General features: G+C 36.9%; 1 protein-coding gene across 4 annotated transcripts in view; it reads right to left on the reverse strand.

Annotated features, from left to right (window-relative positions):
- NOC3L (NOC3 like DNA replication regulator) overlaps window positions 1-24,605 on the reverse strand; it is a 45,880-nt gene extending 21,275 nt beyond the window's left edge. For all 4 annotated transcript variants that reach the window (XR_010661547.1, XM_065922947.1, XM_065922946.1 and 1 more), the window contains exons 1-19: window positions 24,458-24,605; window positions 23,088-23,295; window positions 20,185-20,317; window positions 19,143-19,300; window positions 18,483-18,536; window positions 17,029-17,159; window positions 15,810-15,971; window positions 15,345-15,438; window positions 13,427-13,602; window positions 12,893-13,021; window positions 8,640-8,771; window positions 6,869-6,949; window positions 6,444-6,544; window positions 3,415-3,487; window positions 3,266-3,329; window positions 3,108-3,179; window positions 2,589-2,770; window positions 1,206-1,334; window positions 478-575 (exon numbers count right to left, since the gene is read on the reverse strand). Coding sequence is in view for 3 of the 4 variants with exons in the window: in XM_065922947.1 (XP_065779019.1) it covers window positions 478-575; window positions 1,206-1,334; window positions 2,589-2,770; window positions 3,108-3,179; window positions 3,266-3,329; window positions 3,415-3,487; window positions 6,444-6,544; window positions 6,869-6,949; window positions 8,640-8,771; window positions 12,893-13,021; window positions 13,427-13,602; window positions 15,345-15,438; window positions 15,810-15,971; window positions 17,029-17,159; window positions 18,483-18,536; window positions 19,143-19,300; window positions 20,185-20,317; window positions 23,088-23,295; window positions 24,458-24,466 (2,186 nt within the window). In the remaining variant the exon portion in view is untranslated. The remainder of the gene's footprint in view (window positions 1-477; window positions 576-1,205; window positions 1,335-2,588; window positions 2,771-3,107; window positions 3,180-3,265; window positions 3,330-3,414; window positions 3,488-6,443; window positions 6,545-6,868; window positions 6,950-8,639; window positions 8,772-12,892; window positions 13,022-13,426; window positions 13,603-15,344; window positions 15,439-15,809; window positions 15,972-17,028; window positions 17,160-18,482; window positions 18,537-19,142; window positions 19,301-20,184; window positions 20,318-23,087; window positions 23,296-24,457) is intronic.
- Between the last annotated feature and the right edge of the window lie 2,448 nt (window positions 24,606-27,053).

Raw genomic sequence — 27,053 nt, forward strand, 5'->3', positions numbered from 1 at the left:
TAGTTGTGAGGGCTAAGAAGAGAAAGTGCTGTCTTCTCGATGGCAGGGCTCAAAGCACTTCTTCTCTCTGCCTCCTCACTTCTCCCCTTCTGGTCCTAGCAGAACCATTCAGAGGGGAGGGGAAAAGGGAATCTGGTTAGACTCAGGGATTTTCACATAAAGCAAATATGGCATCATCTTATTACATGTTGAACCTAAATAATAAGCACCTGGGAATTCACTATTCTTTCTACTTATCTGTATGTGTGAAACTTTTTATAACTAAAAAAAAAAGTAATTATGCAAAACAAACCAAATCTCAGTCAGCAATGTTTTCTCCTTGGAATAACTCAAGAATATGAAGTGGACCAAATCCAGATGACCAATTGCCACTTTCCATTTTGAAATCTATTACTTTGTAAAAAACAGATTTGTCATAGTCAAAACAGCTATTAGCTAAAATCTGCAGTTCTATGATAAGGCGATGCTACATACTACCTTCGGCTCAATTCTGGTTTGAGCGCTTCCGAGCCTTCCGAAGGGGCTCCGGCAATGAGGTGAACAGCGAACTTCTGCACTATAGGATGGTAATGTCGCTGAAGGGGAAAGAGGACAACCACATTTTGTGCAGGTCAGTATTTTATAAGACACGAGCCAAAGTTTAATAAACACCACTTTTTCTAAAAACCGCAAATGCATATCTAATTCATTAGAACCACCTACCCACAGAAAAAAACAGTATATTTGCTCACAAGTTGCTTTTACAGTATGAAAAGGAAAAGCAAAAGGCAATTTCTCTTTCAGAGTAAAAAAGTTAGTTTACAACAGGTTTCCTGAAATGTATTTCCACTCGAATGCTACTGTTCACACTATAGGGTCACAACATAGGTTAAACCCTCTTGAAACTGGCAGGCTTCTGAAAGTCTCCCTGGATAGGACCCAATACAAATATTCCTGATAACGAATCTTCTATTTTGAATAGTGTCAGGGAAAGATTTCAGGAAATCTCACCCTACAATACACTGTCACCACTTTCTGCTTCCTTAGAAAATGCATCTCAGCATCTTAATAGCAAGAGCAAAGTGAGATATGGACTATTAAGACAGGAATTGTAGGAAACGCAGTCCCAAAACAAAATACATTAAGTTCTCTGGCAATTATAACTATTTGGGCAAAAACTGAAAAATATTTTTCACAAAAAGGAAAGGGCTGGGGGGGACTCTTACCCGCAGTGCATGCAGTTCCCAAAGAGCGGTGTTCTGAGCGTTGCAGTACTCGGGTTCATCCAGCTCAGGAAGGAAAACCCCACTTCCCTGAGATTCATTGTCAAGCAACAAGTCTGTTTTAGGGAAAGTCTGCAAAAATGTCACATTAAAAGAAGGACTAATTAAAGCAATATTATTAATTTTAAGGATGCTATTGGATTCTGTACTTTTACTTCCATTTAAACATAATTTGGTTCTATAGTTACATAAGAGATACAAGTACATGTACTTTATACCTAGTTTTAATTTCTGCAATTTAAGTTTGTCCCATAACAGAACAAAAACTGCAAAAGAATATTTCTTAGCTTGCTTTGAAAATAATTCATTTCATCTTGCAAAAGAAAACAGATATTCTTTCACTCAGCAACCCCACTTTTAGGAATCTTTTTCAGAGAAATAATTACATTAGATACACATATAAGAATATTCACTATAGCATCATTTATAATAGCAAAGAAGCAAACAACTTATGTCCATCAAAAGAAAAATGCAAAGTGTAAAAGCCAGATTGCTTAAATTTTAATTTCAACTCTGCCACTTGCTAGAAGTGTCACTTTAGGCAAGTTTCTTTCTCTGGACCTCAGTTTTTCCTATCTATAAATGAGAAAAATAGTAGCTACTTCAGAGTTGCTATGAAAATTAAGTGAATTAATTTTTGCAAAGCATTGTAACAGTGCTTTCACACAGTAAGAACCATGTTAAACCAGCAGTCATTAACTAGACAAAGTAGCCGTATTCGTACTGACACAAAAATGTGTTCGCCACCATTAAGTGTTAAAAAGAAAAGTTGTAGAGCAGAAATGTAAATCATAATCCCCTCTCCGATAAAAGAAAAAAAATTATGTTGTTTGTGTGTGTTTAGGACTTCCCTGTAGCTCAAATGGTAAAGAATCTGCCTGCAATGCAGGAGACCAGGGTTCAATCCCTGTGTCGCGAAGATCCCCTGGAGAAGGGAATGGCAATCTACTCCAGTATTTTTGCATGGAGAATCCCATGGAAAGGAGCCTGGTGGGCTACAGTCCATAGGGTCGCAAAGAGTTGGACATGACTGAGTGATTACTACTTGTGTGTATTTAGCATAAACATTTATATATGAATTTTTTAAAGTCTTCTGGACAGATACGCATCAACTGGTAAAAACGGTTATTTCTGGAGAATGTCAGTAGGGGTGGAATGTTTTCTTTTCATAATTTTATGTACTTCTTTTATTACCTAATCTTATCACAAATATGAATTACTTTTATAATTAAAATAATAATGTAAATGGGGGAAAAGACATACATCAAACAAAATACCACTGTTACACAGCGAGAACTATGCTCTATTTGTTTGCACCCTACTTACATGCATTAATATTCTGTTAGTTGCTAAAATGCCAATGCTCGAATTTGGAAGCACATGAAGAGCAAGGGTACAAAGGCGCTTGATGAAGGCAAGGGCCCGCTGTTGAGAAACTTGCTTTCTGCGTTTAGTCAGCATGACATCAAGACACTGGAGGACGGTCTCAACACCTTCATTCGTAGCACCTAAAACAGCAGATAAGTCCCTTCAGGGCTGGTCTCATCCCTTTTTCACTATGCAACTTCACTGAACTAAAAAAATCCTAGATGAACCTGTCGTGCCTGTCCCACATCATTTCCCTAACTGATGAAGCAGTGCTACCCTGCCTATGTATTGCTCTGAATTGGAATTCATCTCCAGTCAATTCCAAAAGTTTTCTGAAATACAGATGTGTGGCACTGGCAGGTCAGCATTTTATAAACTAGCTCCTATTTCTCAATTCTCATTGACTAGAACTGCAGTCACAACATAATCTTAAAAGATAAAGATTTATTAAAGACACATTATCTAAAACATACATACCTGCATGTAATTTGAACAGTGTTTTGTAAAGATGAGTATAGAATTTCATTGGATCAATATTCAGAACATCACCTTTGAAATGACAACAAACATCAATTAGGTATGTTACAGCCTTCACAGGCTAAGACAAGCAGAACTTGGTCAAGAAACTATCTTACCTTGCCCAGAAAGAATATGAAAAGCAGTCTGGACACAGTGAAGACTTTCTTGATAGCTTAAGTCCTTCAAAAGACAAAGACAAAAAAGGGATATTAAGAATAACTACAATTTATATCTTAAAAAGTAATTCATTAGTAGAGTTACTTACACCAGACTCAATGAGAGAATGTAGAACTACTAATAAATCATCAAAAAACTCCACATTTATAAGGTGAGCAAACCTAGAATCAAACAAAATTTGGTTAAAAGGTAATGTAAAAATAGATATAGAGAACTTAAAAATTAAACGACTTTAAAACCATGTTTTTAATATTACTTGTTTCAAAATGTTAGCTATGCTAGAGATGATAGTGATTATATTTTTCATTAATTCATACTGGCCTCTTGGACAATTCATCCACAACTAGACACTATACTCAGCAGGAGGATATGAGGCACTAAACAAATTAAATATATTTCAAAAATACTCCTGCTCAGAGAAAGAAGGTGCTGAAAGCAAACTACTTCTCTGAGACAAGCTGCCTAAGTGCCCAAGCGATGTTCTAAGTAACAAAGGAGTCATCAGTTACAGCTTCTAGGGAAACAGGGCAGAAGAAGGAAGAGAGGAAAGATTTTGCTATTAACAAGAAAACAGACCCTCGGAAAGCTTAAAAAATATAAACGCTGGACCTAGTGCCCAGCTCAGGCTCTCCAATTAATTACCTACATAATCCTAAATTCTGGCCTTTTATTTCTAGAAATGACTGAGATAACTCAATAGATTTAAAGAATCATGTGAGCTACTAAATGTCATAGTACTCTGTACACTATAAAATGTTAGGCACTGAAGTAGTTCAAGTCAGAATATCTCTTCAGTATTAGTGCAAAAGAGCCTTTGACACAAAGTAAATATTAGAAGGAAAGACCTTAGAGGTCATAGATTCCCTGTGCATTGATACAACCTTTTGGAGAAGTAATACAGCAATAATTATCAAAATTTAAAATGAACATACTCTTCCACCTAGCAGTATATGCATATAAGTACATTGAAGCTATTTCCAGTGTAGCACTGGGGACTGATCAAATAAAGTATTATATATCCATAAAATGGAGTATCATGAACTTAAAAGTGGGTCTGTATGTACTAACAAGGAAGGATACACAGAATAACTGTTTATCAAAAAGAGAAAAGTTACAGAACAGTATACATTTGTGTGAAAGATTCAATCTATATGAAAGAAGACAGGTAGGCAGATTTACATGAGTTTGAGTAATCTCCGGGAGTTGGTGATGGACAGGAAGGCCTAGCGTGATGCGACTCATGCAGTTGCAAAGAGTCGGACACAACTGAGTAACTGAACTGAACTGACTAAATAGGAAAGAAAGGAACTTATGATCTTTTAATTTTTAACTGCATTATTTGAATTTGTATTAATAAATGACTATTATTAAGAATTTGTTTAAATATAGAAATTGGTCACTGAAAAAACAAACAGGTCCTCCTTAATGTAATAATACCTTCTCTCTGAATCTCTCACTAACCTCTCTTTCAATGACAAGAACCACACTATCTTACGAGGCAAACCATTTCATCACCAAACAGCTCTAGTCATTAGGAAGCAATTTCTTCTATATTGAACCGAATCTGCCTTTTCTCTATCTTTCAGACATTACTCCTATCTCTAAAGCTGGGCTGCCAAACAATGGTAGCCACTGGCCATCAGGCATTTGAAATGCAGCTTGTCCAAACTGAGATGATGTGCTACAATGTAAAATATATACCACTTCCCGAAGATACATTATGAAAAAAGGAATGTCAAATATCTCTTTAATGTTTAACACTCACTCTTATGGCAGAAAGTGAAGATTCTCTAAAAAGCCTCTTGATGTAAGTGAAAGAGGAGAATGAAAAAGTTGCCTTAAAGCTCAACATTCAGAAAACTAAGATCATGACATCTGGTCCCATCACTTCATGGGAAATAGATGGGGAGACAGTGGAAACAGTGTCAGACTTTATTTTTTTGGGCTCCAAAATCACTGCAGATGGTGACTGCAGCAATGAAATTAAAAGACGCTTACTCCTTGGAAGGAAAGTTATGACCAACCTAGATAGCATATTAAAAAGCAGAGACATTACTTTACCAACAAAGGTCTGCCTAGTCAAGGCTATGGTTTTACCAGTGGTCATGTATGGATGTGAGAGTTGAATTGTGAAGAAAGCTGAGCGCTGAAAAATTGATGCTTTTGAACTGTGGTGTTGGAGAAGACTCTTGAGAGTCCCTTGGATTGCAAGGAGATCCAACCAGTCCATCCTAAAGGAGATCAGTCCTGGGTGTTCATTGGAAGGACTGATGCTGAAGCTGAAACTCCAGTACTTTGGCCACCTCATGCGAAGAGTTGACTCATTGGAAAAGACCCTGATGCTGGGAGGGATTGGGGGCAGGAGGAGAAGGGGATGACAGAGGATGAGATGGCTGGATGGCATCACCGACTCGATGGGCATGAGTTTGAGTAAACTCCGGGAGTTGGTGATGGACAGAAAGGCCTGGCGTGCTGTGATTCATGGGGTCACAAAGAGTTGGACACGACTGAGCAACTGAACTGAACTGAACATGTCAAAATAATATTTTAGATAAAATAAATTCAGTAAAATATACTTAAATTGATTTCACTGTTTCTTTTTCCTTTTCAATGTGGTTAAAAGAAAATTTTAAATTACATATGTAGTTCACACCATATTTCTATTAGATAGCACTGTTCTATGGGACAATATCTCAAATAATTGTAGAAAACTATCATGACAACCATAACTTTGTCTCACATCCCCCAACAGGTTCATCAGGGTTCACAGAATAATACAAAAAGACCTATCTTAAGAGGAACAGATTATATAAGACTGAAAACTGACTACAGAGCAGAAGGAAACCAGAACTAAGGGATCAATCTTAGGGAAAGTGAGAACTGAGTAAGCAGGAAGAGTTAGTGAAGGATATTAAAAAAAATAAAGGTTTGAAGTGAGAAAACAAAAAAATGTGTAGTGTTATGAACAGTTTCAAGGAAAGGCTGGTAACAAATAGAAAAGGAATGAGAACTGAGGACATGAGGTAATCATTAGTGAACCCTGTTTAAAATTCATGATTACTTCAGTCTTATTTATTTAGAAAGAATTTAAAAGATTTCAACCTACACAGCCCTTACTTGGCAAGACCTTCCAAAACTGCTGGCAAGAGAGGTGACCTCTGGGCCTTCTTCAGTATTCTGAAGTAGGTCACAAACACGATGTTCAGAGTCTCCGTGTGCTGAGAACAGACAAAATGACTTCAGTATAACCTAGTATACTTTCTCCCAAGTTACCAAAACTATCACTTTTGAAAGCTCAGTCTTTTCCCATCCCTCCCTCACTATTCAACCTTAAGAGTTTCAACAAAACAGAATGAAGATACACATACTGTTATTTCCTAAAACTACCATCATCATTCAGATTAACATTTCCTGCATATCATACACCCAAGTCCCATGAAGTAAACCAAAATCATACAACCATAAGTTGAAACAGTAAGTCTCTAGTTAAGATCACTTAACAACAGTTTTAAAAGCATAAGAGAATGTGTGAAACTGCCTACCAGTTTAAGTTTTTTCTCGGTACTCTCTGAAGCTTCTGCCTCCCGAAGTTCTCTCTCTAATTTCTCTTCTGCTTTCTTCCACTGAAAATAGATTTTAAAAAAGGGTGTACCACTGAGTGAAGAAGCTAGTTTCAGAGACGCATTATATGTCAGTATTATGAAACACATACAACAATACTATAGACTGTCTACAGATACAAATACAAGCAAAAAGAGAAAATCATGGATAAAAAACATATACAAACCAAATTTATGACAGTGGCTGCCTCCGAGGAGGAAGACAAAAGAATGGGATTGGAGAGAGGAACAAAGGGGCTCCAACTCCATCACCAGTGTTTTCTTTCTTTTCAAGAAAAAAACTGAAGTGTATTAAAACTTGCTCTTCAGAATAGTAAATACTTGGGATATGTTATACTACTCTCTGTAACTTAAATTCTATTGCTACTCTCTGTAACTTAAATTTTCTACAACTTAAATTCTTTCAAAAAGAAAAAAAAGGACACGCTCAGCCCAGAAAGAATTCTTATTGTGAAATCATGTACAACGTGAAAACCAGTCATCAACAATACTTTCCAAACTTATTTACATACAATGCATAAAACTAGATACTATACATACAGAAATTCAACAAAAAAAACAATTTTTCCCCACTCCCTCCTGCTGTTAAGAGCAGTAAACAATGGTTGCCACACTGCCTGAGATACAGAGGACTGACTGAGGAATAGTTTCCTTCCCTCACATGAAGCTGTTGAAGATCTGCTAAGAATCTCTGATTCCCCACTGTAGGCACATACATGCTGTTCTTAACAGGCATGTCCAACCTACATTAGGAGAGTGTAGTATAAATAATTTAAATATTAACCTTCATTTGTTAACAATCACTAAGTCTATTTTGATATTTCTGTCTTTTTAAAAAATTTATTTTTTACTTGAGGTATAATTGCTTTACAGAATTCTGTTGTTTTCTGTCAAACATCAACAAGAATCAGCCATAGGTATACATGTGTCCCCTCCTTCTGATATTTCTGTCTTGTTTTCAAAAGTTATTAGTTTTGTTTTCAAAAGTTATTCACAGATGGATGTTCCTGGAAATTACTTTGTATTTTGTTCTTAATAACCCATTTGGATAACCTAATAAACTGTTTAGAAATGTTTTGAGAACAGATCATAATGACGATGATGGTGGTGCTAACTAACGTTTATATAGTACACCCAGTGCTGTACACTCCGTTAAGTGGTTTTCCTATGTTATTCTATTTAAACTGCACAGTGACCCCTGCAAGGCAGTGCTATTATTAGTTCTATTTCTCAAAATACTAAAAATTTTTAAAAAAAGCTTACAAAATCCCATAGCAAATAAATAAAAGTCTGGAATTTCAACCTGGGTTTCAAATCCAAAGCAATAGAAAAACAAGATTCAATTAAAACCTATTTTGTTGCCAACCTCACATGAATACACCCTTTCTTTTAAGGAAGGAATCTGTGTTACCACAACAAATCTAAGACGACCTTAAAAGCCAGCATGGCAAGAAAAAGCCAAAGGATAAAAGACAACATGGCAAGAAAACCTCTTCACCTGTTGCTCTCTTTGCTAATGAATTGTCAGTTAAAGCTGATTTCACAAAACATTTCTTTGCAATAACTGGGGAAAACAAAATCCTCTAAATATCAGATTTTGAAATATTTATATTTATGATTTAACTATGATTTTTACCTATGCCTATGATTTTACTCTAAAATCAATTAAAACCAAAAAGGAAATCAATCAAACCTTTCTCTGCATTCTTGATAGAGTTTTTCTCTTTTCCTTAAAAGTCATGAACTTTTTTGGTTTATTAATATCCTCTGTATCTTTTTTCACTTCTACTTCTTTGATTCTTAGGCATAAGAATGTTTTTAACATCTGTTATTAAAGAAAACACAAATACACAGCTTAATATTTATATTGCTTTCAAATACTTTACACAGAATAAGCATTAAACAATGTTATTTCCTTTCTTCAAGTTAAAAAAAAAAATCCAAAAAACAAAAAAAACTTTGCAACATCTTTTATCACATTTTATACAAAGTTCTATTAGCTTTTTGTTAAACATATTCAGTAATTTTCGTCTATGATTGGACACTAGCATTTGTCTAAATACACATAATATTACTTTGCAATGAAAATAAGAAGAAGAAGAGAACTCAATGTGGCACTGGTAGACAGGACGACAAGAGCAGACAGGCCAGAAAAGGTTGGACGAGCATGGGAGGCGAGGATATTTTAGATATTTCTAAACCAGCTTTCATTTCCCAAATCAGATTCAATTCTGCAGTTAACAGTTCTAATCTTTTTTTCTCAATAAAAAAATAATATGAAGACTAGCATTATTCATTTTAAAACAATTTCTTTAAGCCAGTGGTTCTCCAGCCTGATCAGATATCACACTCACTCAGAGGGCTTGTTAAAACACAAACAGCTAGACCCCATCCCCAAAGTCTATGATTCAGCAGGTCTGTAACAGGGGCCCAGCTGATGCTGGTCCGGGGTCCATGTGTACTACTGCCTTAAGTCATTAAAAAAAAAAATCAGAAACTAATTCAGAAATTGATGTATTGTGTGCTACAGTGGCCATCCAAACACAAAGACAAAGGGGCTTAAAATCCTACATTTTCTGGGGAAGACACCACTCTACTGACCAGCAGTTACAGCAGTATTCTGTGTGTGTGTGTGTGTGTTGCGGGGGGGGGGGGGGGGGAGGGGGAAGAACTACAGGTTTATATTATTTTGAAGTTCCTATATGTACATTTTGAAAAAAGTTGAGAATTTCATTTAAAGTGTGGAATGGAAACCAAGAAGAATGAAAAGGATAAATACTGCACCTTAAGTCATTCTAGGCATCAGAAGATTTTAGTGTTTTGTAGGTATTCTGTGTGCTCCTAAAATATCCCCAGGGTATCTTCCCAACCCAGGGATTGAACCAGTGGCTCCTGTGTCTCCTGCACTGCAGGCAGATTGTTGACTTGCTGAGCCATCAGGGACGCTCCCTCCCCAAATAAATAACTCCAAATCAAAGAAGGCAGCACACGGCCCCTTACTCATCTTTGGTAAAGGAACCAGGAAAGCAGAGCAGGAGAAGGACAGTCTCTGCAACAACTGGTGCTGGGAAAAATGGATATCCACACACAGAGCTGTGAGACTGGACCCTTATCTCACCAGGCATAAACATGAATTCAAAATGGATTAATAAAGACTTAAGTGTAAGACCCCAAACCATAAAACCCCATAAGAGAAAATGCAGGGGCAAAGCTCCTTGACGCTGGTCTGAACATTAATTTTTCAGATACAACACCAAAAGCACAGGCAACAAAAGCAAAACAAATGAGTTAGACTATGTTAAACTGCAAACCTTTCACATGCAAAGGAGACTACTGACAAGACGCAACGGCAACCTGCTGAACGGGAGAAAATATTTGCAAATCATGTATCTGCAAGGGGTAATATCCAAAATAATAAGGAACTCAACTCACAGAAAAAAAACAAATAACCCAACTTAAAAAAGAACAAAGAACCTAAATACATGTTTTCCAAAGAAGACGAACAACAAATGACCAATAGACAAATGAAAAGATGCTCAACAGCACTAATCATCATGGAAACGAAAATAAATATGGCAGTGAAATACCACCTCACATCTGTTAGAATGGTTATGGTGGCTCAGCTGGTAAAGAATCCACCTGCAATGCAGGAGATATGGGTTTGATTCCTGGGTCAGGAAAACTCCCCAGGAGAGGGGAATGGCAACCCACTCCAGTATTCTTGCCTGGAGAATCCCATGGACAGAGGACCCTGGCAGGATACAGTCCATAGGGTTGCACAGAAGTCAGACACGACTGAGCAACTAAGCATTCAAGCTTGCACACGGTGCAGTTAGAAAGAAAAGGAAAGCCTAGTACACTGTCGGTGGGAATATCAAGTGATACAGCCATTATGGAACAATATGGAGCCTCCTCAAGAAATTGAAAAATACAATTATCATATGATCCAGCAATCCCTCTTCTGGGTATATATCCAAAAGAAATGAAATCAGTATCTCAAAGAGATACCTGCACACCCATGTTCACTGCAGCACTGTTCACAAAAGGCAAGATATGGAAACAATCTACATGTCTGCTGGACAGATGAATGAATAAAGCAAATGTGGTGAATACATATAATACAAAGGAATATTATTCAGCCATTAAAAAGATCTTGTCATTTGTGATCACACGGACGAGCCTGGAGGACATTATGCCAAGAGAAATAAGCCAGACACAGAAAGACCAATACTGTATGATCTCAAGGTAAACACAGAACCAGAGTAGAATGGTGGTTGCCAGGGGGTGAAGGAAATGAGGAAACTGGTCAAAGGATACAAACTTTCAGTTATGAGGTGAATAAGTTCTGGGTATCAAATGTACAGCATGGGGACTACCGTTAATAATATTCCATCATACACTTGCAATTTGCTAAGAGAATAGATCTTAAGTATTCTCACCACACAAAAAAAGGTAATTATGAGAGGTAACGGATGTGCTAACCTGACTGTAGTAATCATTTCACAATGTATACATACATTAAATCATCACATCGTACACCTTAAAAAAAAAAAAACCACTGTAAAAATTGTAAACATACAAAACAAACAAATACCAAGAAAGTAAAGAAAGCAGTTTATATTCTAGCATCGATAAAATAAAAGTGTTTCCTCACATCCAGTTTTGTATTCAAGCCCTATTATCTGCTTACTCTAAAATTCTGAGTAATATTTAAGCCCAATATTTGTAATTTTAGCAGTTCAGCTAAAATGATCAGCTTCAGGTGATGAAAAGGGTTTGATGACAAAGGAAGACTTCAAAGTTATAAAATAAAAAAGTAAAAAATTAAATTAACAAAAATATCTAAGGCCCCAAAGAAGAAAACTATAAAACTTCAGTTAAGAACATAAAGGTAAGATACTTCATATTCTTGAATACAAAAAAAATCAATTCCATAAAATAAGTAAAATGTAAAACTTCTATGAAGCAAAAAGACCACAAGATTAAGAGGAACAAGTAAATATTTGCAATTTATATAACAAAGATTTAATATGCTTACTATGTAAGCTCAACAAACACAGACCTTTTGTTTCTTTTGTTCACTACTTTATCCCTAGGACCTAGAATAGGGCCTAGTACATAACTTTTATTGAAATAAATGAGTATTTAAAAAATTAACGTATCATTAAGAAAGACAAATATCTGAGAAAAAAAACTGGCAAACAATACAAACAGGTAAAATATTCAAATGACTAATAAATGTATGAAAGGAAGCAAAACCTTACTGAGAAAAATGTGTAAACAAAATAAACAATTTATTAATATACAACTTTTTTACCCAACAGACTAACAAAGATTAAAAAGTGAAAATACTCAACATTGGGTAGGTTGTAGGGAAATGACACTCCTATCATTGGTGGGAACACAAGTGTTCAAATGTTTTTGGAAGACAATTTGGCTTTATCTCTCAAATATTTAAATGTGTATCCTGTTGGACACAGAATCGACACTTAAGAAACTTAACTCACAGATTATTCACACAAATGTGAAAAAATAACGTGGCCAAGATGTTCTTTTCTATGCTGACTGTAATAGCAAAAATTTAGAAACAACTCAGCCGTCCTTCAAGTAGGGACTACATATTCACATAACGGAATACTAAGGCAGACATTCAAAAGAATGGAATAGCCCTTTACAGAAATCCACAATCCATAAAAACTCCAGAATAGTTCCCATTGTATAAACCCATTTTTAAAAAAAATATAAACACAGCATGTCTCTATCTGTATCCATAAATGTCTATGATAGAAGGATACATGCCAAATTGTTATGAGTGGTTACTTTGGGGGAGTACTTTCACTTTATAGTTTACACACTTCTACAAAAAACAAATGCTTCATAACAGCTGAAAATTAACTTTGTACTTTAAAACCAAACACAATGCGAGGTGAGAAAAGAAAGGCTTACCTCTGGCCGAACTTCATAATTTCTGCCCTTCACAAAACCAGATATCACTTTAATTACACCCAGGGAAGCTTGGCCTAATTTATCTTGTTTAAATAGTTTCTTTACTGCTTCACAACACATTTCAGATATCTGAAAAATAAAATGTTACACTAAACCAGTGTTTCTCAACTTCAGCGGTACTGACACTTTGGGCCAGGTGATTCTTTGTTGTGAGGGCCGTCCTATATGGTGTTTAGAAACCTCTCTGACCTTTGATCTAGCGGCAACAATCCCCTCCTCCCACCACCACAGTCTTGAAAATCAAATGTGTGCAGACACAAGCGTGATGTTCCCTGGAGGGTAAAACCAGTTGCTACTCAGAACCGCCGTGACAAACTTATTTTCAAACAATTTTCTTGAAGAGACAGTATTTAACGGACCCCATTTTAGCAATAAATAAGAACCCCAAAAGAATTTTGAGAGAGAGGGAAAAAAATAATCACATAGTCTTGGATTTTCTGTTAAGGAAAAGCAAAAGCAGCAAAAGCAACCCACCGATTTTGACATGTCATTCATGAGAGGGACAATCAATACAATGATGTTGTTGTGAAAGTTGAAATGAGGCAGGGCCACCAGCAGCTCACACAGGCTCTTCACAGCCACCTCTGCCAGCCCCTTGTAGGCCTTTAAGGAAACCACATTACTTTTCTTCAGCTTCCTTTGCTTCCAGTCTAATCAAAAGATAACTGGGGTTACTTTACTCACTGGTTAAAATTTCAATTAATTAGTTTCTTTTACACTAATAGGCAATCATATGAAAAATCAACATGCCATCTGAATTCTTAAATATGAGTTGTCTACACTTAAGACACAAGTACAAATGTTATCACTAACACTTACCTACCATCATTCATCTTCTGACTCTCCCCACAATTACAAGAATCTTGGATCTTACATCATTTCCCCAGGCTTAGTGCTAATGCTCATTGTGGTATCTTTACCCAAGAGGTCCAGAAGAGGTTTAACTTCTTCAAAATAACTGATGATTCACAGTACCTCTTTTCTAGAAATATCTACACACATACTCTGTAATGTACTGTAACACAGTATCTTGAATATGAGCATACGAAAATATGCCGATTTTTTTTCTAAAGTAGGTTCAACATCTCTCTCTTCATCATACACAGCCAGAGATGAGAAAGACAGTGACTTTTTACATTTTAATTAATTAATTAATTTTTTGGCTGTGCCACGAAGCATACAGCAACTTAGTTCCCCTACCAGGAATCGAATCTGTGCCCCCTGCAGAGGAAGCATAGATTCCTAACCACTGGACCACCAGGGAATTCCCCAAGTGCCTTTGTTTTGAACTTGCTTCTCATAAATGTGATTTTTCCTCAAACAGACTGCATTCACCATAATTAAGAACAATATATTCTATTTACTTAAAACTGACAAGACTTCATAATGGATGGATGAATGGATAAACAAAATGCAGTGTGTAAATACAATGGGATATCATTCAGCCTTAAAAAGGGAGGAAGATACTGACACACGCTATAACAGGGAAGAATCTTGAAGACATTATGATAGATAAATAAATGCTAGTACGCAGGTTCCAGCTGGGATGACAGAGCACAGAAGCAATATCCATGCCACCCACCCCACTCCATATCCTTACTGGACCAAAAGATTCAGCTCTGTTGCCGCTGAGAGGGCATCTGGGTGCCATCCAGATGGCAGCTGGATCCTTATACCCAGCACTGAGTAAAGGAACCCAACTGAGTCAGGTGAAAGCTCCTTGCCTTGGCAAGAAATCTCTTCCCCATTCATGTCAGAATGATCCCTGTGCCCTTTTTCCTCTGAACGAAGAGAAAGCAAACAGCGTCTGACAAAAAAGTTTATCATCCTGAAAATGTTAAGTCCATTTTCAAGGCACTCATTACATCCACTCACATTATCTTTCTTCCCCGAGAAAGATATCTTTCTCTTCCTACTCCTTCCAAATAAAAAACAGTAGAATAAATTCCAACCATTCATAAATTCAAAGAAACATAGAACTATTTACTAGGTACAGGACTACAGCAATGCTAATACTAATATTGATAGCTGATGAGGCACAGTATCTAGTACAGGCACTATAATCCTACTTTATACCTATAAATTAATTCACTCCTCACAACAATCTTGAGATTGGGTTGTTCCTATTAAAGAAAAGCATCAAAATACTATTAAAGAATAGTACTTTAACTATTCTTATTCCCATTTTATAGACAGAAAAACTGCAGCACAGAGAGGTTGTCCTTTGCCCATCACGGGTCTTCAGAGGTGAACCAGAACCTGAACTCAGAAGTCTGACTGTAGACTCTGTTCCTGATCATACACTAAACTGACTCAACACACAGGACAGAATACAGAATTCACCTTCCTGAGAGCTCAGTGCACTACACACTCTTAGGATACTTTAATATACCTTTGATCATTTGCTCCAGATTTTCCAGATAAAATCTGTATTGGCTAACCAGGCCTTCTTCAAATTCTCTTAATTTCTGGGTTTCTTTGCGGATCTAAAAAGACCAAAAAGATCATTTTCTTAAATCAAAATATTAAAATCCATTTTTAAATTAGCGCAAAATATGAGTACCCCCATTATTTCTCCCACCTCTGCATGCTCAGTTGCTACAGTCGTGTCTGACTTTTTGTGATCCTATGGACTGCAGCCCGCCAGGGTTCTCTGTTCATGGGGTTTTCCAGCAAGAATACTGGAGGGAGTTGCCATTTCCTCCTTCAGGGGACCTTCTTGACCCAGGAATTGAACCCACATCTCCTGCACTGTGGGCAGATTCTTTACTACTGAGCTATCAGGGAAGCCCTTCTCCTGTCTCTAGCGAAGCAAAGTTTTCAGCTTATTTTGTGTAGTAGTTATATCCAGCATTACCTTGGTGGATTTTTCTGCCTCTGTTAGGGGTCGTATTTTATATGAAGGAGTAATGTCTTTAAATAACTCCATCAAAGAAACTATCACCAGCTTTCGAACAGTAACAGCCACATCAGGATCCTGCTCCATCAGCATAGAACGTAATTCTTTCAATTTTTTAATCTGTTAAAGAAACAACATATAAGGCTAGAGAAATGGCAAGATAATTATGAACAAAAGAAAACCACCACACATCTGGCATGATAAGTGAAATTCTCACCATGGCTCACAGTCTAGTCCAGCCACATACAATTCCAGACACTGCTCACATTAACAACACATAAATCACTTAAGTTCTAAGTGCATCAAATTTTTGTTAAAAAAGCAGTTAGAAAAAATATACTTATTTATTAATCTATGTATTTTTAGAAATTCTTTTTTTGAGTTTTCTTTTTTAAATGATGCTACCTTTTTTTTTTTATGATGCTACCTTTTAAAAAATTGAAATATAATAGTTGATTTACAATGATTCATGTGTACAGCAGAGTGATTCAGTTATACACATACAGATACATATGTATTCTTTTTCAGATTCTTTTCCATTACAGGTTATTACAAAATAATGAATATAGTTCCCTCTGCTATACAGTAGTTCTTTGCTACTGATCTATATCTGAATCCCAAATTCCTAATTTATCCTCCCCCACCCCTTTCCCCTTTGGTAACTGTAAATTTGTTTTCTATGACTGTGAGTCTCTTTCTGCTTTTAAAATAAGGTCATTTGTATCATTTATTGAGATTCTACACATAAGTGATATCGTATGATATTTGTCTTTTTCTGTCTGACTTTATTTACTCAGTCTGCTAATCTCTAGATCCATCCATATTGCCACAAATGGCATTGAGTTTTCTTAAACCAGGTGTGTCCTACCTATTTCCCTAAAAACACTTTCTAAAACACATTGTTACATACATCAATCAAGTATAGTCCAATATCTTCATTTAGAGATGAAGAAAATAAGACTCAGAACTTTCAAGCAACTTTTCTAAGATCACAGAAGAAACAAAGTTCAGATTTGGATTAGGCTAAGCTTCTATGTACTCTTTTTTTAACTCAGGTACTACCATCGTGTTAATGCCCTTCCTCTCCGTGTGTGCTTACAGCTAGGAAGAGAATCTTAAAAGATCAGACTATCACACCACATAATATGAAGATCCTAAGGAAATTAATTATACTTACATTACTTTCTGGATCTGATAATATGGCAGATGCCAAGGCTGCAATATGCATTTTCCTCTCCTGCAGTTTCTTCTTCCTCTCAATTAAATGTTCTTCTAATGTCAGCTCCTTAATGGGCTTCTCAATTATCTCTAAAACAGATTAGGTTTCACCTCGTAAACATTTCTTTATTTACAAGTATCCAAGAATCTTAATGATTAAAATAATTTTCTTGTAGTAACAAACAACCATAATGATAGCTAACTTTTACCAAGTACTTGCTATGGGCCAAGATTACTATTAATACATATAAATCTTTCACTAATCACTTGAGCCAAATACTACTGTCATTAGCCTCATTTTGTAGATAAACTGAGGCAAAGAGAAAGTAACTTGCCTAAGCTCAGATATCTGGCAGAAATGGGATTAAATCCAGGTAGTCCGATTAAGAGTTCTTAAGTACTATGCTAACTGTTGCTGTTGTTTAGTCACTAAGTGAAGTCCATCCGACTCTTTGTGATCCCATGGACTGTAGTCCACCAGGCTCCTCTGTCTGTGGGATTTCCCAGGCAAGAATACTGGAGTGGGTAGCCATTCCCTTCTCCAGAGGATTTTTCTGACCCAGGGATCAAACTTGGGTTTCTTGCATGGGTAGAGGTTCCATGCCACTGAGCTATAAGGGGAGCCCACTATGCTAATAAATCCACAATAATTTATACAAATTAAGAGAAAAAACAATCTGATTTAGTTTTTAAAAAGTACAAAACATGCTCCTCTGTTTTCAGCTCTATGCAAAATACATCTACCTTAAGAAATTTACATGGAACTAGATTTAACAAACACACAAGCGTATCTGGTATAAGCCTATGAAGAATGACCAAAAACAGTTAAAATAGTTGCCCTGTAATCTCATTTACACTAATAAGGTTTGCTAAGACAAAGTAAAATTTAACTAGCTTGTTTTATCACAAATTCCAAACCAATATAGCTTCAAACAATAAAGTATGTTTTTTCAGTTTAACTGTGATTGGAATGGGTCCAACTATTAGAACCCACATTTAGTTACGTTAAACAGACATACATAAAGTACAACTGCTCTAAGAAAGAGCCACAGTAATTTTGTACCAGAGTCATTTTTATCCTTTAGGCTCAAAAGTTAATAGTTATTTGTAGGCAGGTCCTTACATTATGATTAAAAAGAATTCAAAATAGTAATGATTTATCAGACTCTCCACAAATGCCTAGACATCACAAACATAACTGCATAAAATCTTCCATAGGAAAAGCAACAAACAATCAAATTACACAAGGTGAGATTTTCAAAGTGTGGGAAAATGTTCAAAATGACCTTGAAATGACCAGTACTCCAAAATGCACATTCCAGATTACATCTAAAACTAATTCACTATTAAGTAAAAAAAAAATATATAATTCTCAATTAACAATTTAGTAACTAGAAAGATACATCCCATTACCTTCCTCAGGTTCCATCTCCTCTTGATCCTCTTCATCTTGGTTACTGTCAATAACTATACAGAAAATATGCATATTAAAAATGTGATAATATATGTAAGTTGTAAAACCACAAGGAAAACCAGGGAAGTGATTACCATAAAACTCAGGAAAAGAGTTACTTTTGTTCGGAGAGAGCAATTAGTGATTAAGGGGAGCAGAAGGGATATTTCTGAGTGCTGGCAGTATTTCTTTCTTGCCCAGATGGTAGTTTTACGGGCGGATTTTTTTTTTTTTATAAACCACATAATTTCACATCTTTGATTCCCAGACTTTTGTGTTTTATTTCACAAAAATAGATGTATGGGGAAAAAAAGGCTAAAAAAGGATGACTAGTATGTTTCTAATTTTAGAAACAAAAAAATGAAATACTCTGAAAAGAATCACCTTAACCTTGCAGCTTCAGCTGTACTCATAGTAGAATGGGCATAATTGAACTATGAGATAATCATTTGTATTTCCGGCCAGAACTGTCAACTTTGCTCTATGACTAACTGTAGCTACCCTGTTTTGTAGATATGAGTAAAAGTCAAAATAAAACAAATTTTGAATGAGAAAATTTTGAACGTGATATTAGTAAGGGACCCAAATTTTAACCTAATACACAGGCTGAGCAGATTCACCTGGTTTCTCTCTGGTCTGTGGGATTATACCACTTTTATCTTTGATAGGAAGTAAGTGAATCAGTTCCTTCTCTGGCGCAGTTTGCAGAGTTCTTGGTATTTTTTCATATTTATCTATAACACTCTCATGCTTCCGTTTCTTGACGTGAACAGGCTCACTGCAAGAAAAAATTTTAATATATTTAAAAAAGAACTCAGAGACTTATTATTTTAAAAGTACATAAAAATAAATCACTAACCAAATTCAATTGGCATAAAGATATTAGCACTTAGATCAGGAACATAAGAGGCATTTGTATAGTAAATGAATCGTATGGCCTACCATATAAAGCCATAAAACTACGGTTTACATTTAGTTTTCCCTTTAGCGGCAAAACAGAGGTGAAGTTAGAGATTTTTTTTTGAAGAATATTCCACACAACCAACGTGGACATCGTGCCAAAGGTTTCACTTTCCCCAAAACCTTCAGAACATAGCATGGACTTTGGACTTCACCTAAGTTTAAATTTCAGATCCATTATTTGTGACTATGGGAAAACAGTTTCCTTTCTGTGAAACAGAATAATACCTACCTGATATGGTAACATGGAATAGGAAATGGCAACCTATTCCAGTAATCTTGCCTGGAAAATTCTATGGACAGAGGAGCTTGGCAGGCTGTGGTCTATGGGGTCACAAAGAGTCAGACACAACTGAACAACTAAGCATGACAGGATAACAGCGACTGAGACACGGGTAACATGGCCGTAAGGAACCCGGGACTGTTTTGCCTCAAATGGAGGAGAGCATACTTCACTCTGCTTCACTATTCAGACTCAAAAGAAATAAAGATATATACTAAATAAAATCAGCTTTTTTTTTTTAATGAACTAGTTTTATTTACAAAATAAATAGAATAAGGTTTACAGAATAGGGTTTACAGTTTACAAACTTCAGTGTTCAGAAATGAGCAGCATCTTGCACTAACCACCTGAGTAAAACTCAGAACCAGGTTTTTAACATTGAAAGGATGTGAATGATTATAATCTAAAAGAAATATTACCTGGAAGAAATGTCTCTCGTTAGAAAAGATGCTCTTTGTCCTAAATCTTTCATTAACTGTAAGTCATCTTCATCCATCATATCTAAAGGAAGGGCTTCCTCCTCTTCTCCCTCTTCCCTCTCAATCCTTTTACCTGTTCCAACAAACAACAAAAAAAAAATCAGGAATTAGCATTAGAGACATAGAACCCTCTGTTTTTGTGTCTACAATAGGAAAAGCTTATGTTTTTCAACTACCTTACCCCAATGTTTCTAAATGTGAGCACTACTGACATGCTGGGCAGGACAATTCTTTGCTGTACTTGGGTGACCTATAAAGAAAGCCCCTTATAGTTGCCATATTTTTGCCATAATTAACCATAATAATCGCCATATATGCCATAATAATTGCCAAAAATTAACACTGTATGCAGGGCAGGAAGCAAGAGTTAGAACTGGACATGGAACAACAGACTGGTTCGAAGTAGAAAAAGGAGTACGTCAAGGCTGTATATTATCACCCTGCTTATTTGACTTATATGCAGAATACATCATGAGAAACGCTGGGTTGGAGGAAGCACAAGCTGTAATCAAGATTGCTGGGAGAAATATCAATAACCTCAGATATACAGATGACACCACCCTTATGACAGAAAGTGAAGAACTAAAGAGCCTCTTGGTGAAAGTGAAAGGGGAGAGTGAAAAAGTTGGCTTAAAGCTCAACATTCAGAACTAAGATCATGGCATCCGGTCCCATCACTTCATGGCAAATACATGGGGAAACAGTGGAAACAGTGGCTGACTTTTTTTGGGGGCTCCAAAATCACTGCAGATGGTGATTGCAGCAATGAAACTAAAAGACGCTTACTCCTTGGAAGGAAAGTTATGACCAACCTAGATAGCATATTAAAAAGCAGAGACATTACTTTGTCAACAAAGGCCCATCTAGTCAAGGCTATGGTTTTTCCAGTAGTCATGTATGGATATGAGAGTCGGACTATAAAGAAAGCTGAGTGCCAAAGAATTGATGCTTTTGAACTGTGGTGTTGGAGAAGACTCTTGAGAGTCCCTTGGACTGCAAGGAGATCCAACCAGTCCATCCTAAAGGAAATCAGTCCTGGGTATTCATTGGAAGGACTGATGTTGAAGCTGAAACTCCAATATTTTCGCCACCTGATGTGAAGAGCTGACTCATCTGAAAAGACCCTGATGTTGGGAAAGATTGAAGGCAGGAGGAGAAGGGGATGACAGAGGATGAGATGGTTAGATGGCATCCCCAACACAATGGACATGAGTTTGGGTAAACTCCGGGAGTTGGTGATGAACAGAGAGGCCTGGCATGCTGCGGTTCATGGGGTTGCAAAGAGTTGGACACAACTGAGCGACTGAACTGAAGTGAACAGTGTTGCAATGAACATGCTTGGGCATATATACTCTTGGAAAATATTTTCAAATAATCATAGGATACATTCCTAGTAGTGAGATCTCTGGTTCAAAGGAAAGTCTATTGCTTTTTTCTTTTAATTCTTACTGTGATAGTTCACATTTGAGTTTATGGGTACATACATATTTTTCTCCTTTTTACTCAACTGGTGTAAGCCCATCTTACAGGTGGTGATAATCTATAATTTCAAGTGGGTCGAAGCTCCAATATATACTACTTTTCATCTTACTTTTTAAAATTAAAATTCATCTTATAGACTATTTCATGTTAGAACATAAAAAAAGTTTCTTTCTTTCTTGAAACATGTTTCTCTCAATTTCTAAGACATATACAATTTAACTTTTCTTCCTAATTCTCTGGCTTCACCTCAAACCACATTACAGGTTTCTCTATTCACTTCTTAAATGCTGGCATTTCTTAAAATTATTTTCTGGGTTCTCTTATTTTCATGTTACACAGTCTCCCCGGTGATTTTACTCAAGTCAAAGGCTTTGATTACCATCTATATAGTAATAATTTGCAGAACTCTAACCCAGGTCTTCCACTTGAACATTACCTATACCCAACTCCCTAAGAGACTTAATTTATATGCTCAACATGTAAGAAGAAAGACATTTTTTGTTTTTATTTTTAAAATATAATACCTAACATATCATGCTTTTTAAATTCTTCTGAAATTTAGATAGATATTAAAAATATCTAACTCAAGCAAGGCCTTTTTTTTTTTTAATAAATGAAGTACCTGGAGATTAAGTGACAGACTAAGGCCACATCACTAATAAGAAACAAAATCAAGAGAAAAGCTCAGGTATCCTGACTTCCAGTCCCATGCCCTTTTATACATCACAATAGCACGGTTGCCAATGGAGCAAATTAAATAGGTCACGGTAAGAGAATGAGATGTGCACAGGAAGAAAGAAAAGTCAGATATAGTCAAATATTAATACCCTGAAAGTACCACTTCTGCTGTAGCAAAACAGGTCTGAGTCAGAATGATCATATTCCTTAACTGTTTTGAGTACTTGGGAGTTTTTGAACAGGCTGACAAAAGAATAACCTTGATGATTACAGCTCAATTTCATTCCAAGTGAAAAGAAAGCCAGAGTTTAGAAAACTAAGTGATACTTGGGAACACTGTAAAGAATGCAGCAGAGAAAAGCAACTTTTTTCTTAGCTAACTGCCAGTGAAATGGGAAAGTGGCAGCACTGGAATGCCCAAAAGTTATTTATATGGTTATTCTGAGTTTGTTTTCCCAAGTATGCACTGAAAATCTTCAGATCTGCTTTCTAAACAAACTAAAAGCAGAGGCTGGGTCTCTTTCACCGTGAATACTGCATTAAAATGTTTTCTCATAGTGACTGAAATACATAGGACTACGATCCTTCTCTAGGAGTGATGGCTAAAAAGCAAAGTTATTGCATGAAGAATATTTTAGAACAAATTAATAGAAACTGGAACACAGGAATGTTTTCACAGTTACCTGGTCGTTTTTCCTTTGGGTCCTCCAATGGAACGGGTTTCTTAGACACGGCATCTTTTACAGCTTGCCTTAGTTTCCTCTGCTCTTTACGGTACTTCTTGAGAGTGCTTTGTTGTTTAAACTGTTTGTTTTTTAGCTTGTTTTCAAGTTTGATTTTACTAGTTTTCAACAACTTCCGAAAGCTTGGAACCTGTTTTTTATTTCTTCTCTAGAAAACAACAACAGAAGGGGCACTGAATAACCAGAAAAATAAATTATTTTTTTTCCTTTATTTTTTATTAGTTAGAGGCTAATTACTTTACAATATTGTAGTGGTTTCTGTCATACATTGACATGAATCAGCCATGGATTTACATGTGTTCCCCATCCTGAACCCCCCTCCCACCTCCCTCTCCATCCCATCCCTCTGGGTCATCCCAGTGCACTAGCCCTGAGCACTTGTCTAATGCATCCGACCTGGACTGGTGATCTGTTTCACACTTGATAATACACATGAATATGTTATTTTAAAAATCAGGTTAAAAAGAACTGATTATAAAATTTCATTAGACCAATTCCACAATTTTAATGTCTCACAGTCACGGGTCTTGCATATAAGACCTAAAACCACACTATGGCATTAACCCTAGAGAACAGCACTAGATCAGGAGTTATTCAACGGGAGGTTCTTCCCGTGACCAGAATCCACAGCTGCTCAAAAGGGTCGAAGACTAAAAAAAAATGTGAAAAACCACTGAGTTACTGGTAAATGGTTATTCGAGGCTAGTTTAACACTCGTGGTTTGGGATACTAAGATTAAAATATTGGCTGTTTTTAGCAATAACAAGTGACATTTACATATCGCTTAACTGTTTACAAAGTGCTCTAACATATTACCGCCAACAGCCGAGAAGTAGTGATTGCTGTTATCCTCATATTACTGATGAAGCTACAGCTTAAAGAGATCAAGGCAAAGTGAGGAAAACAAAGCTGAACTCGGATGTGGATTACAATTTGCTTTTCTATATCCTTATCTTCAGGAGGAAAAAAAAAAAGAAGGTCCGAAGACTCATAAACTTATTGGAAGCAGGACCGTTTCTCATCTGTAAAATAACGAGTTCAAAAGAGGGTCTTGAAGAACTCTTCAAGTCTGACATCTTATGAACTCGAACTCAAGACTTCGTGCTAGTGTCATTGCGGCCCGCTGAAGCCAAGAGTGCACAGTGGGTGAAAAAGAAGGAGCCAGGTCTAAGAGAGAGGAAGTTGACAGCGCGGAGAGCCAGGAGGGAGCCCCTAATCTAGGCCACCGCCGCCGTCCCACATACAACGCAGCGACTCTGTGACCCAAAAGGGTCCTAAGCCGCGGGGACCGGGTTTCTGAGGACACTCACGGCCTTCATCCTTCAGTGTGCAGGGTACCCCGGCTGGACAAATTCACCGGGACAGCGGTAATCCAGGAATCCCGAACCAGCAACACACGTGGGAAATCAGCAACACTGAACCAGCCGGAAACTGCCACTAGCCCCTCCCCATCCTCCGCCGCCGGAAATGGGGGCGGGACTTCCGTAGACAGGGGCTGTCGTGCGCCCTCTCGCGGCCTTGGGCAGACGGCGCCCAGGCGTGCACGCGCATGGCCGCGCACGCACCGTGAATCACCAAAGGTGGGTAATCAGTGGTCACTCTACAGGGTCTCTGAATCTGACTCCTGCCCAATTTCCTTGCAATTCTTCAGGAAATCGGGCTTCTCTTCTCAGAACGATAGGATCTGAGTTTTTCAGTCATCTTCCTGTATTTTGTACCTCTCATGTTTAGCTTGTTATAGAATATAGCTCGTCTTATCTTTCTATTGTGAATACTGATTTTTGTGGGACAGAGAAGAGCTTATTCCATTTGTGAAATACCTGCCCCTTGACAGGTTCTCTGGGCGAGTTGTGGTTGGCTAATGATTTCTCATGAGTTCTGGCACTCAAAAGTCTATGACTCTTAATGTTTTATTTTGAAACCCTTTTTGCCTTAATTTAACCACTTCATAAACAGTTATATCAGTGAGATTCATCTGCCTTTCAGTTTTTTATAACTATAACTTTTCTGTAAATTCTACTGTCTCGTTAGTAATTCTTCCGAAGTCATTAGTTTTAACAGGAAGATTTATGCATTGCAAGAATAACTTTTTCAAAATGATTGACTTTAAAGACTTTTTCTTCATGAATAAATTTAAGAATTCTACTTTCGTGTTTTTTTTCTTGTTTGTTTGTTTTTGTTTTTAAAATCTGCAATTCTGAGAACATCTGGGCTGTCTGGCCTAGCAGTCCTGAGCTAGAGGGGAAAGGCCAGTAGATGCTCCAAAGAGTCTGAGCTCCCTTGTAGGTGCTGGTCTTCTAGAGACTGAGAAGAAACCTTTCAGTTTCTGGATCCCACTTTAGAGACCAAGAATCCCATTCTATCCAGAACTCTTCTTTCCCTCTCTTCCAACTTCCTCAATTTCCCCACTGCTGTCCTTTACACACATTCTCAGAGACAGCAGAACCTGTCCCACTGGAGTATTACTTCATCAGACAAATTGAAAACATTAGCCTGTGCTCTTCCCAAGTGTCTGAATTCCTTCTCAAACATAATGATTTATCTGTGGTCACTCCCATCCTTTCAACCTCTTGTTCAGTCTCTCCGAGGATAAGGCATATCCATTTCCATTCGAAATGAACTTCTCCTAGCTTCATCACACTCCATGTATCACTTACTATCCCTGCTCTCTATTTCCCTCCCTAGTGCATCTTTCCCCGTGGCCGATTAATGTGTGCAAATCTCTTCCATCCTTCATTTTCCTTCTAATGACTTCTCCTTTTAATTGCTGTTTTATTTTCCTCATTCTCTGGTTGTCTTTACTTCAAAAAAAAAAAAAAAAAAAAGGAAAGAAAGAAAAAAGCTATATTACTCTTGGTATCTCCACTTCATCTTCTCTATTATCACAGCCCAAGCCTGTGCTAGCTTTTTTAAGAATTAAGTCATACTTTTGGCCCATTTTTAGTTTATAATCAACTAAAAATCTTTGGATCATTTTTAAGCACTTGCCAAGCTAATCTTTCCCATCTTGATTTTGAGCAATCTGTCATTTAAACACAAAATTAACAAATGGAAGTTTACATGATTCCTACTAATGTAATCTGGTTTCTCAGTTATGTCATCACCAGCTTTGTGTCATTTCCCATTCACTCAGTCCACACTAAGTTCAGTTTGGGCTAGATTCTCTTGGATCTTCCATAGCTTTCCTGAATACCTGGACTAAGAGGGTCACTGGGCTACCCCATACTAACTTCACAGGGACTGTTCCCAGAGGTTCCTGTGAACCCTTTTGAGACCCTGCCCATAATAGTCTACTGTAACTGCTCTCAATAAGATCACCAGGAATCTCCAAGTAATGTGAATTTTTTTAAGCGTGCATTGAATTACATTATTTCTTTTTTTTTTTTAACCTCACTAGATCTCTCTACTGCAATTTTCCTTTCTCACATTAGAATTTGACTCCCTTGGCTCCATGAACAGCCTTTTTACCAGCTTCTCCTCCTACATTCTTTCCTTCATCCTCCTGCCTCTTCAATGTAGGTTACTCTCAGGGTCCCACTCCTGACCCACCTTTCTACTTCTCTTTTTGTTCTACTTGCCCTTCTGGTGTGATCTCATCCATCTACCTAATGCAAAGAACTTCCTAAACCTTATGTGTGTGACACCTATATGAAAAGATAATGATTGGACTCACTGTGTACAGCAGGTAAAGTAAAATGTCTGCCTCTCGAGAGATGTTTCTTTATGACTCCACTTAATAGATTCTATATGGGCGGGATGCACCTGTGCACATATGTGGTATATAAAACTTAACTGTGCTGAAGATTATTTTTATCATTAAAACTATTGTGTACTCTTCTTAAAAACTTTTTTTCTAAGCTAGGTCACACATAGCAAATAATTTATGTTGTGGGTCATTAGGAAATG

Source organism: Muntiacus reevesi, chromosome 2 (genome assembly GCF_963930625.1).
Source record: "Muntiacus reevesi chromosome 2, mMunRee1.1, whole genome shotgun sequence".
Taxonomy (NCBI): domain Eukaryota; kingdom Metazoa; phylum Chordata; class Mammalia; order Artiodactyla; family Cervidae; genus Muntiacus; species Muntiacus reevesi.